This window comes from Rhinatrema bivittatum, chromosome 6 (genome assembly GCF_901001135.1).
Source record: "Rhinatrema bivittatum chromosome 6, aRhiBiv1.1, whole genome shotgun sequence".
Taxonomy (NCBI): Eukaryota; Metazoa; Chordata; class Amphibia; order Gymnophiona; family Rhinatrematidae; genus Rhinatrema; species Rhinatrema bivittatum.
The window spans coordinates 29,415,573-29,431,951 of record NC_042620.1 but is presented as its reverse complement, the minus strand read 5'-3'; the positions used below and the strand labels follow the sequence as shown (position 1 = coordinate 29,431,951).

At 44.1% G+C, this 16,379-nt stretch overlaps 1 protein-coding gene across 21 annotated transcripts in view; it reads left to right on the top strand.

Moving 5' to 3' along the window:
* CLASP1 (cytoplasmic linker associated protein 1) overlaps window positions 1-16,379 on the top strand; it is a 637,864-nt gene that overhangs the window by 394,115 nt on the left and 227,370 nt on the right. For 12 of the 21 annotated variants that reach the window (XM_029605186.1, XM_029605182.1, XM_029605181.1 and 9 more), the window contains one exon: window positions 15,208-15,270. The exons of the other annotated variants lie outside the window; for them this stretch is intronic. In XM_029605186.1, coding sequence (XP_029461046.1) covers window positions 15,208-15,270 — 63 coding nt within the window. The remainder of the gene's footprint in view (window positions 1-15,207; window positions 15,271-16,379) is intronic. 21 annotated transcript variants of the gene reach the window in all.

Below are 16,379 nucleotides of genomic sequence, written 5' to 3'. Positions count from 1 at the left end.
ACACCTATTCAGGGTCAGAAGGCAGCTGGAAGGAGAGAGCGCGCGGTTTAAAAAGTTTACAGTGTTGCTTTTTGACACACATCCTGTGATAGGATGCAGGTTAGGTAAAAATGCTAAGGCTAGAAACGACTTCACTGTTAGTATAAATCTCTTGGTTTGTCCTACTTTTTAGTATCATTTGGATAACTTTAGCATATAATGTACTAAACCCAGAATGGGGAAAATTCTTTACTACATTTGACCCAAAGATGATTAAACTTTTTGTTTAAAATTTCTCAATTGAGAATGTATGTTTTTCATTTCTTCAAATATTTTGCATTTAATTGTGCAATCCCTTATGAGAGATATGTAAGAAACGGTCTTTGGATGGGAAATGTGTACTGTGAAGCTGGAAGCTGAACTGCTTTCTTTGACATTTTGAACCAAGCATGGATTTCTGGTTAAAACCAAGTCTTCTAAAAGATGATTGTGCAGATTTTTATTTTTCAAAAGAGAATTTTTTTTAGCATTGTCTTGCATGTGAGTGCACATTCAGATAAACCTTTCTTAACTCCCAGCCCACTATCCTCTGTTGTACTACTTTGAAAAGCCTGAACTGGCTGATGCAGATGAGAATTAACAATGTGATTACACTAATGTCATGTGACTTGCTTGGAAAGCTTTCTGTCCTTTAATAAACTTGTTCGCCTTCTCTGACAACCATCCATGCTGCATGCTAGCACGGAGCAGCCGTATCCCTCGACCCAGCATGAGTCAGGGGTGCAGCCGCGACACCAGCCGCGAGAGCAGTCGAGATACAAGCCCTGCTCGGGGCTTTCCTCCGCTTGGTGAGTACACCTGGGCACCAGAGCTTTGATAGTTTTCTTGCCCTTGCCCCCATTCTGATTACCTGTTCAGGGCGCATTGCAAGGTGGAATGATCTTGCGTGCTTTCCCTTTGCCTTTTCTTTCTGTTCTCCTATTACCCCCCACCCCCTCCCCACTTATCTTCTGTCCATGTGCATGTTTTAGCGGTGGATTGAGGTGCTGTTTCTTTTAGTACTGAAACCCTTAAATGTGAATGTAATGATTCCAATTAATTGAACTTTTGCACATTGTTTTGGTCGCCAATGCAATGACTTGTCATAGTCCTTCAATAGATAATGAAATAGAGGCAATTCAGATGCTGGTGTTCAAAGTTGTGGTCTATACATTCTCGGAACATATAGAATGATAGCAATCACTGCATATCAAATTTAGCATGCTGCCTGCAAGCTCAAAGTTTACTGTTGATCTGAGATCACACTGCCAGTTTTAATCAAGCATAAAATAGAATTATGTTTAAGATAAGAATTTGTTGGTCAGAACTGAAGTGCATATGATTGTAAACAATATTACATCATGTAACAGTCTGTTTTTAAATTTAAGAGAAAGTTATAACTTTTATGGTTGACTTGCATGAGAGAGTTTGCCAGCCATCTTGCATGGGATAATTTGTGTATGGATTTGCATGGAATGACATACAATTAGATTAAGAAGTATTTCTCCAAATATATACTAGAAAGTGATGTCCTGCAGCTCCAAAACTAAAATCAGAAAAGATTTTAAACATTTTAGATATATAGCCAACAGAGAATCGGGAAATGTGCTAGACTAGACACTAAACCACAGCTGAAATACTGATCTATTCTTTGATTCATCTTGGAATGAGTGAATTTATAAGACATATTAGAATTGTTATATTAATTCTGATTATTATAAACAGTCAGAATCTTATTTAAAGATGCCATTGTTTAGCTGTAGTTCTATTAGCCATATTAGATTTTGAGAAAACTGGAGTCTTTGTAGGCTGAGAGATCTTTTGAAAACCCAACAAGAAAGATGTATTACATTAGCTTTTGAGAGCTTATAGGCCTCTTCAAATGCAAGGTCTGAAAAGCTCATATTTTTGTTGGGTCCTTTTAGGGTAAATTTTCAAAAGCTTAGTTATTTTTAAGTACGTAAAGTAAGGAATTATGTACATAAGTCAGATCTATGCACTCAATGTGCATTTTCAAAATCCTAAAATAGGCACTTACTTTCATTACATGCATTAACTTAGCTATACAAAAAAGTGGCATTTGGGGGCATATTGAAAATTTACATTATGAAATGTACATTTTCAACAAGTTGTATGTTTAAATGGTGTGCTGTTTATATGCATAACTTCACATCCCTTTTTGCAATAGATACTTATAGGAATATATTTAGCTGCAAGCAACCGTACCTAAAAAAGAATATAAACCAGTTGAATCGGTCCAGAGGGTGGCTATTAGAATGCTCAGTGGTCTTCATTCTTAAGCATATGGGGATAGATTTAAAGATCTAAACTTGTATACCCTAGAGCAGTGGTTCTCAACATTTTTCTGTCATGACACACCTGACAGATGATGCTCATGTGAATGACACATTGCACACTACATTTTGCAGCTGAACTAAAAAAAATGTAAATTTTATTCAAAATGTTGCAAGAGTGAAAATATTCTTTAATTTCAATAACTGCTTGTAAAAAAAATACTTATTACATTTTATTTTTTCAGTAAGAAATCTGGGATTGAGGTATTTCGTGTATTTTTTTCAGTACAGGTTTGAACAGTAGATAAAATTCTCATGCATCTGTCAACCTCAGGAAGTTCTGACCTCTTCTGGAGTTTGTACGGAGCAGAGCTAGGACGTTTCCCCTTTCAACTCGCCATACAAAAAATGTCAGTTCTGATATCCCCTCAGTAACAGTACTTCAGAATCCCTTCACTTTGTGAAATAACATGAACATAAGAACATAAGAACATAAGAAAATGCCATACTGGGTCAGACCAAGGGTCCATCAAGCCCAGCATCCTGTTTCCAACAGTGGCCAATCCAGGCCATAAGAACCTGGCAAGTACCCAAAAACTAAGTCTATTCCATGTAACCATTGCTAATGGCAGTGGCTATTCTCTAAGTGAACTTAATAGCAGGTAATGGACTTCTCCTCCAAGAACTTATCCAATCCTTTTTTAAACACAGCTATACTAACTGCACGAACCACATTCTCTGGCAACAAATTCCAGAGTTTAATTGTGCGTTGAGTAAAAAAGAACTTTCTCAGATTAGTTTTAAATGTGCCCCATGCTAACTTCATGGAGTGTCCCCTAGTCCTTCTACTATCCGAAAGAGTAAATAACCGATTCACATCTACCCGTTCTAGACCTCTCATGATTTTAAACACCTCTATCATATCCCCCCTCAGTCGTCTCTTCTCCAAGCTGAAAAGTCCTAACCTCTTTAGTCTTTCCTCATAGGGGAGTTGTTCCATTCCCCTTATCATTTTGGTAGCCCTTCTCTGTACCTTCTCCATCGCAATTATATCTTTTTTGAGATGCGGCGACCAGAATTGTACACAGTATTCAAGGTGCGGTCTCACCATGGAGCGATACAGAGGCATTATGACATTTTCCGTTTTATTCATCATTCCTTTTCTAATAATTCCCAACATTCTGTTTGCTTTTTTGACTGCCGCAGCACACTGAACAGACGATTTCAATGTGTTATCCACTATGACACCTAGATCTCTTTCTTGGGTTGTAGCACCTAATATGGAACCCAACATCGTGTAATTATAGCATGGGTTATTTTTCCCTATATGCATCACCTTGCACTTATCCACATTAAATTTCATCTGCCATTTGGATGCCCAATTTTCCAGTCTCACAAGGTCTTCCTGCAATTTATCACAATCTGCTTGTGATTTAACTACTCTGCACAATTTTGTGTCATCTGCAAATTTGATTATCTCACTCATCGTATTTCTTTCCAGATCATTTATAAATATATTGAACAGTAAGGGTCCCAATACAGATCCCTGAGGCACTCCACTGTCCACTCCCTTCCACTGAGAAAATTGCCCATTTAATCCTACTCTCTGTTTCCTGTCTTTTAGCCAGTTTGCAATCCACGAAAGGACATCGCCACCTATCCCATGACTTTTTACTTTTCCTAGAAGCCTCTCATGAGGAACTTTGTCAAACGCCTTCTGAAAATCCAAGTATACTATATCTACCGGTTCACCTTTATCCACATGTTTATTAACTCCTTCAAAAAAGTGAAGCAGATTTGTGAGGCAAGACTTGCCCTGGGTAAAGCCATGCTGACTTTGTTCCATTAAACCATGTCTTTCTATATGTTCTGTGATTTTGATGTTTAGAACACTTTCCACTATTTTTCCTGGCACTGAAGTCAGGCTAACCGGTCTGTAGTTTCCCGGATCGCCCCTGGAGCCCTTTTTAAATATTGGGGTTACATTTGCTATCCTCCAGTCTTCAGGTACAATGGATGATTTTAATGATAAGTTACAAATTTTTACTAATAGGTCTGAAATTTCATTTTTTAGTTCCTTCAGAACTCTGGGGTGTATGCCATCCGGTCCAGGTGATTTACTACTCTTCAGTTTGTCAATCAGGCCTACCACATCTTCTAGGTTCACCGTGATTTGATTCAGTCCATCTGAATCATTACCCATGAAAACCTTCTCCATTACGGGTACCTCCCCAACATCCTCTTCAGTAAACACCGAAGCAAAGAAATCATTTAATCTTTCCGCGATGGCCTTATCTTCTCTAAGTGCCCCTTTAACCCCTCGATCATCTAACGGTCCAACTGACTCCCTCACAGGCTTTCTGCTTCGGATATATTTAAAAAAGTTTTTACTGTGAGTTTTTGCCTCTACAGCCAACTTCTTTTCAAATTCTCTCTTAGCCTGTCTTATCAATGTCTTACATTTAACTTGCCAATGTTTATGCTTTATCCTATTTTCTTCTGTTGGATCCTTCTTCCAATTTTTGAATGAAGATCTTTTGGCTAAAATAGCTTCTTTCACCTCCCCTTTTAACCATGCCGGTAATCGTTTTGCCTTCTTTCCACCTTTCTTAATGCGTGGAATACATCTGGACTGTGCTTCTAGAATGGTATTTTTTAACAATGACCACGCCTCTTGGACATTTTTTACTTTTGTAGCTGCTCCTTTCAGTTTTTTTCTAACAATTTTTCTCATTTTATCAAAGTTTCCCTTTTGAAAGTTAAGCACGAGAGCCTTGGATTTGCACACTGTTCCTTTTCCAGTCATTAAATCAAATTTGATCATATTATGATAACTATTGCCAAGTGGCCCCACCACCGTTACCTCTCTCACCAAGTCCTGTGCTCCACTGAGAATTAGATCTAAAATTGCTCCCTCTCTCGTCGGTTCCTGAACCAATTGCTCCATAAAGCTATCATTTATTCCATCCAGGAACGTTATCTCTCTAGCGTGACCCGATGATACATTTACCCAGTCTATATTGGGGTAATTGAAGTCTCCCATTATTACTGCACTACCAATTTGGTTAGCTTCCCTAATTTCTCTTAGCATTTCACTGTCCATCTCACCATCTTGACCAGGTGGACGGTAGTATACCCCTATCACTGTAGTCTTCCCTGATACACAAGGGATTTCTACCCATAAAGATTCAATTTTGTATTTAGTCTCATGCAGGATGTTTATCCTGTTGGACTCTATGCCATCCCGGACATAAAGCGCCACACCTCCTCCCGACTGCTCCTCTCTGTCATTGCGATATAATTTGTACCCCGGTATAGCACTGTCCCATTGGTTATCCTCTTTCCACCATGTCTCTGAGATGCCAATTAAGTCTATGTCATCATTTACTGCTATACATTCTAATTCTCCCATCTTACTTCTTAGACTTCTGGCATTAGCATACAAACATTTCAAAGTTTGTTTTTTGATTGTATTTTTATTCTGCTTTTTAATTGATAGGGATAAGTTAGAATTTTTTAGCTCAGGTGAGTTTTTAGTTACAGGCACTTGGACTACTTTTCTAATTATTGGAGCCTCACTGTCGGGATGCCCTAATTCTAATGCATCATTAGTATCCTTTAAAGATACATCTCTCCGAACCATGCGCTGCTGAGCGACTGTCGGCTTTCCCCTTTGTTCTAGTTTAAAAGCTGCTCTATCTCCTTTTTAAAGGTTAGCGCCAGCAGTCTGGTTCCACCCTGCAAGAAAGAAAACTGCAAGAAAGAAAAGGCATTCAGAAACTATATAGCAAACGTTCCATACCATCAGAGTACTAACACCCAGAACTCCAACAACCCTGCAAATGCAGAACATCATACACTTCCTGTTGGGAAAAACAAAACAAATGACTGCTAAAAATCCCTACCCAGAACCTACCTGCATGCTAATTAGGAGAATCCTTCACCTCTGTCACAAATGCAGAGCATAGACTGACCTTTACCTATTTCAGAATAAAGGACCATAAAATCAGAAACATGCAAATGGTGGAACCCCGAGATGCCAGACTCTCTGGGGCAACTTTCAAACTGTGCACTGAGGTATAAAGTCCATGGGTAGTTTTTACATGCAACTTTACACCAATTCCCAAAGGGACAATATTCCCTTTTGAAAAATGAGTTGGAAAAATTAAGTGCACAAGCTTGTATCTGTTATTTATTAGGGTACATTTCCAGACTTAAAAAAAACCACACAGGTACTCCCTACTCTGCACTCTCCTCAAGCAGCAGGCACATATGGCTCTTATAGAAAGCATACTTTTGCAATGCCAAATTTTTGGTAACACACCCTCCCATCTGTGGTGACACTGGTTGAGAACTACTGCCCTAGAGCAAAGGCAAGGTAGAGGGAGATATGATAGACACATTTAAATACCTCCAGGGCATGCACAGGAGGCAAGTCTCTTGCAATGGAATGGAGGCTCTAGAACGAGGGGGTTCATAGGATGAAGGCAAAACAGGGTAGCCTTCAGAGTAATCTTAAGAAATATTTCCTTTCAGAAAGAATAGTAGATGCATGGAACAGTCTCCCAGTGGAAGTGGAGGAGGCAAAAACGGTGTCCGGATTCAAGCATCGGATAAATACGGGGGATCTCTGAGGGAGTGATGGGAATTTTAAAGCCAAATTAGTTGGGCAGATGGGTAGACTAGATGGGCATTATGGTCTTTTTCTGCCGTCATGTTTCTATGATCTTCATAGTCTACTTGTACATGGTCTTATATTTGAAAGCCTGGTTGATTTTTGTGAATGCTTGACATTACACAGTTAACTCAGCAGTTAGGTGCGATGCTGAAAATGTATCCCTTCAAAGGTATCTCATTCTTCAAAGATGACTCCCAATGGTTTATTAAATGAGTAGAGGTGATACTTCCTTATTAGTTCTGCTATATTGAGCTGTGATATTTGCAAAAGTAGGCTATGTGGGGAAAGAAGAAAAGTGCATTGTTCGGTCCAGGGCCTTTTAGTGATTTGCTTTCTTTACTAAGGCTTAATGAGTTCCTGTGCTGTGGCTCATCAAGTTGAGGAGAGCACATATGAACAAAGCCTATGCTGAGTGACTCATAGAGGGATTGTATAGAAGTCTGAGGAAGACCTGGGGGGGATGACACTGCCCCTCTCTCTCTATTTCTTAAATTTAGTCAGAGACCAGGAACACCCTTAGTTTAGTTCGAAACTGGGAAGACCTTTGGGCGCAGAGGCCACATTGAGGGCTCAGTCTAGGTGTTTCTCTCTTGGAGGTCTGACAAGCCAGCAATTATACTTCTGGCCAAATACAATGTCACTTCTGGTTGCGCACCTCCTGCTATTGCTGCCATGGGTCAGGACCCAATTTGCTGCCATGGGCCGATTTTAAAAGCTCTCAAAAGGCCATAGTTTGCCTAACTCTGGTCTAAGTCCAGGAGAGGCAAAGGAAGAACAGACCCCAGAGCAAACTTTTAGGATACTTTATAGAAGTTCTAATTATAAGGACAAAAATTTAACATAGGAAAAAAATGAACAAAAATGGAGAATGAGGTAGAAATGAAGAAACATTATTAGTTTCATAGAAGAAGAAAGTGGTTATCCATTCAATAATTTACTGATATATTCACACATCTTTATCCTTTGCTCCTCTTTTGCATTGACCTGATGAAAGGAATTTAACTTTCCAAAGGGAGATACTTTTCTCTTGGGCTAATCTAAAAATCTTGTAGCACCTGCAGCTTGCTTGTTGGCCTTTATTCTACACTGAGAAGATGCAAATTAAGCATTGCATGAGAGTGCTGAAGAATATCAGGCTCAAGAAACAAAAAGAACCCAGAGACTGGGGTGAAAGAATGGAGAGAGAACGGAGGGGGCAGTCTTCAAACTATCCACATAGGGACAAAGTCTGTGGGTCATTGATACATGAAATCCCCAAGCCTCTTTTTGTCCTGGATGTGTTGTTTTTTTTTTTATTAGATTGTAAGAAAAGTACCTGCATGCTTTCTCTTTGAAATTTGGTGCAAAGCCCACAGATGAAAAGTACTCTGACTTTGCACCAAAGGAAAAGAATTGAACATTTCCCCTCTAATTGCATGATTTGGCTTGGCTCTGAAGAATGCAGCCTGCATTTTCAGCTAATTGCTGAAAGACTTTGAAGCTATTTTGGAAAAAATACCTGACTCTTACTTAGACTTCCTGTTACTAAGGTTTAAAAAAGGAAAATTAGTTCTTACCTGTTAATTTTCGTTCCTGTAGTACCAAGGATCAGTCCAGACTGCTGGGTTATGCTTTCCTTCCAACAGATGGAGTCAGAGAGAAAACTGAAAAGCACCACTCATATAACCCGGGGTGCCACCTGCGATCCCTCAGTATTATCGATATCAAAGCAGAATGAATGGCCATTACTACAGATAAAAAATTTTGTGCAAGATAAAAATATCATACGTAAATACGCTTCCGCAACCAGTGACTAGATCAAGTTAAAAACTAAACTTGCTCAATGAAGAAAAGGAACACGAACATCTAAGAAGAACAAGATAGGCGTTAGAACCTGTTGAGAAAACACGAACAGCTGACTGGACTCTCCTGCGTACGGGCAGGTGTCTGGACTGATCCTTGGTACTACAGGAACGAAAATTAACAGGTAAGAACTAATTTTCCTTTCCCTGTACGTACCAGGATCAGTTCAGACTGCTGGGATGTACCCAAGCTGACTTAAATGGGGTGGGACCTGGAGAGTCCCGCGCGAAGTATACTACCTTCAAAAGAATCCACTCTGGGATCCCTGACATCCAACCGGTAATGTTTATCAAACGTGTGTAAGGATTTCCACGTAGCCGCCTGACAAATCTCTTGCGGCGAGACACACTGGCTCTCTGCCCATGAGGCCGCCTGAGACGGAAGAGAATGCGCCTTAAGACCTTCCGGCACTGGGCGCCCGCAACATATGTAGGCGGAAGCAATAGCGTCCTTCAGTCATCGGGTGATAGTAGTCTTAGAAGCCTGAGCTCCTTTCTTAGGACCGCTCCACAAAACGAAGAGGTGATCCGACAAACGAAATGGATTAGTAACCTCCAAATATCGCAATAGGACCCTACAGACATCCAACCTCCGTAGATCCTTATCTGCATCAGAAAAAGCCGTTAACTCGATGGATTGATTGACATGAAAGGCCGAGACTACCTTGGGCAGAAAGGAAGGTACTGTGCAAAGAAATATACCCGAATCAGAAATACGCAGAAAAGGCTCTTAACAGGACAGGGCCTGGAGCTCGGAAACCCGCCTAGCCGAACAGATAGCCACGAGAAACACCGCCTTAAGCGTCAAGTCTTTAAGCATCGCTCGCTTCAAAGGCTCAAAGGGTGGCCCGCAGAGAGAACAGAACGGAGGACCAAGTTTAAACTCCAAGACGGACAAACCGCTCGCACCGGTGGTTTCAAGTGCTTGGCCCCTTTCAAAAACCGTATCACATCTGGGTGAGCCGCAATGGAAATATCAATTTTACCACGGAGATTGGCCAAGGCCGAAACCTGAACACGAAGTGAACTGTAAGACAAAACCCTTTTGTAACCCGGCCTGTAAAAATGACAGGATGTGAACGATAGTGGCCTGTCGAGGGGACAAGCTGAGCCCACGGCACCAGGAATCAAAGACTTTCCAAACCCGGACATAGGTAAGCGATGTAGAAGACTTCCTGGCTCGCAGAAGAGTAGAAATGACTGCGTCCGAGTAACCCTTACATCTTAACCGCCTCCTTTCATAAGCCAGTCCGCTAGACAGAAGCGATCTGCCTGTTCTAAAAATACCGGACCCTGTCGCAGCAGGTTAGGCAGGTGACTGAAGCGCGGCGGTCCGTCCACTGCTAGGTTGACCAGATCAGCGAACCATGGCCTCTGGGCCCACTCGGCAGCCACCAGAACTACTGGACCCCGGTGAGACTCTATGCGACGTAATACCTTTCCGATCAGAGGCCATGGAGAGAACACATAGAGAAGAACGTGTGGCGGCCAAGGAAGAACCAGAGCATCCACCCCTTCGGACCCGTGGTCTCGCTGGCAACTGAAGAAGCGAGCCGCCTTGGCGTTCCGACGAGTCACCATCAGGTCCAGGTGGGGAGTCCCCCATCGTCTCAAGATCATGCCCATCGCTTCCTCCGACAGTTCCCATTCCCATTCCCCGGGATCCAATTACTGTTGGCTGAGGAAATCCGCCTGAACATTGTCTACGCCGGCGATGTGAGACGCCGCAATCCGGTCGAGGTGGCGCTCTGCCCATCTCATCAGCAGGTCGGCCTCGTCTGACATGGGACGACTTCTGGTGCCTCCTTGCCTGTTTATGTAGGTCACAGCGGTGGCATTGTCGGAAAGAATCCGTACCGCCTGGTTGTGCAACATTGGTAAGAAGTGTTGTAGAGCTAGTCGAACCGCCCTGGTCTCCAACCTGTTGATGGACCACCATGCCTGAAACGGAGTCCAAAGGCCCTGAGCCAACCTCGACTGGCACACTGCTCCCCAACCGGAAAGGCTGGCATCGGTCGTTACCACCATCCATTGGGGACTCTCGAGACAGACTCCCTTCAGTAGGTGATCCGGATTCAGCCACCAGGCCAGACTGGACCTGGCCAGTTCGATAAGAGGCAAGGAGATCTGGTACTCCTCCGACTTGGGATCCCAACGAGAGAGCAGTGCCCTTTGCAACAGTCTTAAATGTGCGAAGGCCCAAGGGACTACCTCCAGGGTAGACGCCATATATCCAAGAACCTGCAAATAATCCCACACCACTGGGGAGGGAAGAGAGCGCAGACGCAGTACCTGTGACATCAATCTGTCCATGCGATCGAGGGGAAAGGAAACTCTGCCTGTCAATGTATCGAAGCGAGCCCTCAGGAACTCTATTACCTGAGTCGGGATGAGCTGGCTCTTGGCATAGTTGACAACCCAGCCCAGAGACTGTAGACGCCACACAACCGAACTGACCGCCTCTCAGCAGAGTTGCTCCGATTTCGCTTGAATAAGCCAATCGTCCAGGTAGGGATGCACCAGAATTCCTTCCCGACGTAAGCTCACCGCTACCACCACCAACACCTTGATGAATATGCGAGGAGCAGTGGCTAGGCCAAAGGGGAGGGCACAAACTGAAAGTGTTGCTCCAGAATCATGAACCTGAGAAACCGCTGATGGTGTTCCTGTATCCCTATGTGAAGATATGCCGCCGTCAGATCCAAAGAAGCCAAAAACTCTCCCTTGTGGACTGCTGCAATGACCGACCGCAACGTTTCCTTCCGAAAAAGAGGCACCTTCAAGGCTTTGTTGATCTGCTTGAGGTCCAAGATTGGTCGGAAAGTCCCATCCTTCTTGGGAACCACAAAATAGATGGAGTATCGACCGGTCCGGTGTTCTGACGTAGAAACTGGCGTAATGGCTCCCAGAGCCCTCAACCGCTCCAGAGTCTGAAGTACCACTTGTTGCTTGCCCGGTGGCCCGCAAGGGGACATCAGGAAAAGATCCCGGAGGGGACAAGCAAAATCCAAAGCGTAACCGTGACTTATAATATCTAGTACCCACTGATCGGAAGTAATTTTGACCCATTCCTCGTAAAAGTGGGATAGCCGACCCCCGATGTTTGGAATGGAGGAATGGGTTGGCGTCCCCTCATTGTGCAGGCTTACTGTTGGTGGCGAAGGCATGGGTCCCGGTTCGCTGAGGCACCTGCCTCGAAAGGAAGACTACCAAGACTGCGCTCTTGAAGCTGATTGCCGAGGGGCATAGCCCAAAGCACCCCCCTAGTGGAACGAAAACGACGCTGCCCCCGGAAACGTCCTCGGTAGTTACCAGGAGAGCGGGCTTCCCTGGGCTTGTCCGCTGGCAGCTTGTACACCTTGTTATCACCCAAGGCCTTGATAAGCTGTTCCAGCTCATCACCAAATAACAACTTACCCCTAAAGGGAAAGGAGCCGACCTGGGCTTTAGAAGAGGCATCCGCGGACCGGTTGCGGAGCCAGAGCAGTCGACGCTCTGAAACTGCCGAAGACATGGTATGTGCCGAGGTCCAAAGGAGATCATAGAGGGCGTCAGCCATATAGGCGACAGTCGATTTCATACGTGCCGCCTGTTCAGCCTCCCCAGGGGGAAGGTCCTGCGCCGTCAACATTTGCTGAACCCATCAAAGCAAAGCTCGCTGCATAAGGCTACTACAGACAGCTGCTCGTATACCCAGGGTGGATACTTCAAATATACGCTTAAGCAACGCTTCCAACTTCCTATCCTGCAGGTCTTTAAGAGCAGTGCCCCCCCGTCACCGGAATAGTAGTGTGCTTGGCTATGGCCGTGACTGCGGAATCCACCTTGGGGACCTTCAGGAGATCAAGCGTCTCTATAGGGAGTGGGTATAACTTTTCCATGGCTCTAGTGACCCTCAAGGAAGCCTCTGGGGTTTCCCACTCCCGTGATACAATCTGGGAAAGTTTCGGGTGAAAAGGGAACGTCTGCGGTGGAGCGCGAAGCCCTGCCAACGCTGCATCCCCCGTAGAGAAATCCGGGTCATGCGATAAAGGAAGCTCCAGCTCCTGCAGCACATGCAAAATTAAATGGTCCAGTTCCTCCCTATGGAACAGACGTAGGACCTGTGGATCGTCACCCTCCACTGGGGAGACGGTATCGCCCTTATTGTCCAGGGTGAAAGGATCCTGACAACCCGGATCCACCGGGTGCACTGGATCAGGCAACCTATCAGGCAACTTCCCTCCCGAGTCCCTCCGGATCTTTATTGGGAGGGGAGACTTGTCATCCCACTCCGATTCTGCCTCTAAATAAGCCTGATGCAGCAATAATATAAATTTAGAGGAAAAGGGTTGCCGTCGCTTTAAGGATCTCCCCCCCCCCCCCCAGGCCTTACCCGGGGGAGGAGCAGGTTCTGCCGGCAAGCTGCGCGGCCTGTGCAGCGGGGATAGTGGGGAAGGGAGATCCTCCCCCTCCTCCAATTCATCATCATCATCCCCGACAGAGGCAGAGAAAATGGCCGCCGCTCCCGCGCTAATCGGGAGCGAGCTAGGCCCCTGCCACGAGGTCTCCCCAAGGCCGCCGACGCCACGAAATGGCCGCCCCCCCCCCCCAGTCAAATTGCCGCGCTGCGAAGGCCCCTTGCCCCCGGGGAGACACTGGGAGCAGAGGCCTTCGCGGGAGAGCCGGAGCCCCAGCTCTCCACAGGAGTTGCATGCCGCACCCCGAGGCATGGTTTGCAGCCTGGAGGAGAACTCCACCCCCTCCGGAGGCCCGGGAGAACTGGCAGGCGCGGCTGAGAAGAGAAGCGCAGGCCGAAATAAAAAGTAATTAATCTTTTCTTTTTTTTTAAAGAACTCAGCCCACAGGAAAGGGCGCTTGGGGGGGGGGGGGGGGGTGTCAGAGGAATGAAACGTCTCTGAGAGAGGGGGAGAGTGACCGGCCCACCGGTGAATCCTCCCCCTCTTCTCACCGGGCCAGAGCTAACACCCTCCGGGAAATAGAGACAGGACAGAGCCCTGCCGTGCCTGCCTGCGTCTGGCTGCTTCAATACAAAAAACAAATTAAAAGGAATTGCTTTTAACTTTCCTCTAACAATAATGTCTTTTTTTTTTTTTTTTTTTTAAATGATTCAGTCACAGGTGTGTGTTGAAGCTGTATCATACAGACTGTGGTAGATTATTATTATTTTTTTTTAAGGTGGTCAAACCTGGTGGGGAACAGCCCCAGGGAAAACCAAGATCAGGACCGCAGGGTATGCCTCTCAATCTGCTGGAGTCAGAGAAAATACTGAGGGATCGCAGGTGGCACCCCGGGTTATATGGGTGGTGCTTTTCAGTTTTCTCTCTGACTCCCATCTGCTGGAAGGGAGGCATAACCCAGCAGTCTGGACTGATCCTGGTACATACAGGGAAAGACTTTATAGCTTTCTGACTAAGAGATGCTGGGCCTGATTTATCAACTTGCAAACACTTCCCTGCCCAAAAACTGCTGGTGCAAGCCGATAGCTCTTTTTACCCGAGCATTTTGGTCCTGGCTAAGTGTAGTCCACCCTCTATCAAGGGCCCTCCACATGGATATGTCATCCATCCTTATCCTGCGTCTTGCAGTTGATAAATCAGACACATTAAGATGCCTTGAGCAATTTTCTGCATGCTAACACATGAGACACACTAATTGTAGCCATAGTGGTTCACAATGTCTGCTGTAAATAAGTTCATATATTTTATCTTTAGTGTCACTGGTTTACAAATGTTTTCTGAAAAGTTTGTCTTCTGTGGAAAAACTCTCCAATGTGAATTGTGAATCTGGGGTTTATAATCTCTTTTTTGGTGAGGAGGGGGGCACTGGATGGCTCGGGGAATGGCTGCTGTGCTTTTTACCTCTAGACAACCAGTTCAAGCCCCAGTTAAGGTGGCCTGTGTGAAATACAGTGCTGGATTTAGTCCAGTTTCAGGGACCATAGCAGAAGCATTCACTTTGCAACTCCTGTCAGATTCCTACAGATCTGTTAATTCTGCGCCCCTCGTCACTGGTTTGTGACAAGGACGGACTGCTCAGAGGACAAAAGTGCCAGACTTTTCTAATGACAGTTTTGAATGTTTCTGTAACTACCATATTCTCATGCACAGACACTCCTGGAGCCACATATCATTTCCCATGTGTTTGGAATATTTAAGAATCAACAAATTACCAAACATTTGTTAGAAAAATGTTCTAAGGTTACTGATGGAGATTATCCCCTGCTTCTTGTCCATTTGTAGTTGGTCCCATTTCTGCTCCCAATGTCATTGATAAGTCATGTGCGTTTCTTCCACCTCCCTTTATGGATCGTGGCACTGTTTCCTGGATATCTCTGTGTTAACCTTGTGGGTGTTGCCATTCCTTTACTTTGCAGCCTCTCGACGTCATTCCAGGTCCACTAGTGCTCTCTCCACTGCTGATTCTGTTGGGCAGTCAGGTGAACAAGTGCTTAACTGCATGACTCTGCTTTTTTGTAAATGCTCATTTTATGACCATTTTAATATTTGCTGTTACATCAGCCAATGATTAGCATGTAGTTTTTGTTCATCATTTACATTTTTTGTAAACGCTTTTTTTTTTTTTTTTTTTTTTTTTTTACTTTTAATTTATTGAATTTTTTTAAACTGCGTGACAATGCACGTTTACAAACTTTGTGGGCAATGCAATTAAAAAAAAAAATCTTCTGATTTAGGTTTTTGAAGAAATAGGAGAAATAATGTAAACAGTAGATTGGATATTAAAGTGGATTGGAGGCCACTTTACCCTTTTTGCAAAAATATAATAGCAAATTGTCCACAAGTTAGTAACACATCGACTGTGCAGAAAAGGCACATGAATGCTTCTTTTCTTCATTTTAAAAATTAGCTTTGAATCTTAGTTTATTAATAAAGAGCCATTATGAGTATCTACGCAATAATCCCTGGTGGATAGGATATTCACGGTTAACGCTCTGACTGGCAGAAACCAGTTCAGGCCGTTAACTGGCATGTACTTCCTGGGATGGTGGTGATTATTGCTATTATAAACCAAAACTTTGGAATTCTTACCAGGGGTACTTCCTTAGTTTTTCCATGGCAGTGCTGCTGCAATTCATGTAAAAGACAGATAAAGCCGAGAATGCCATGAATCTGGAAACATTTTTGGCTAGTCTTACATTTTTAAGCCTCTGTCTCACAACAGTTTAGATTTCTAGTCCTGTAGTTTTTCCTGTTTAAGCATTTAGGACCACAAATCCCATGGCTAGGAAGCAACGAAAGTGCACTGGAGGTCAATCTCTTGAGGCTAGAGAGTGAGGACTTTGTATACTGGATACTTGGTGGGGATTTGCAAGATGCACCACGGCCTCCAGTCAGGTGCCACCAGCAGTAGCAAGTGTTTTGTTTTGGTTTATAATATACTTGTTGTCCTTGTTCCATTTTCTTTTGTAGAATGGGCTTGTTATTTGTACAGATGTTGTTATGGTGTGTTGACTTCTTTTTGCCTTTAGTATTTTGGTTGAGGAAGACAGCAATGCCAGTTAAAAACCCTTTTGGATTTAATTGGTAT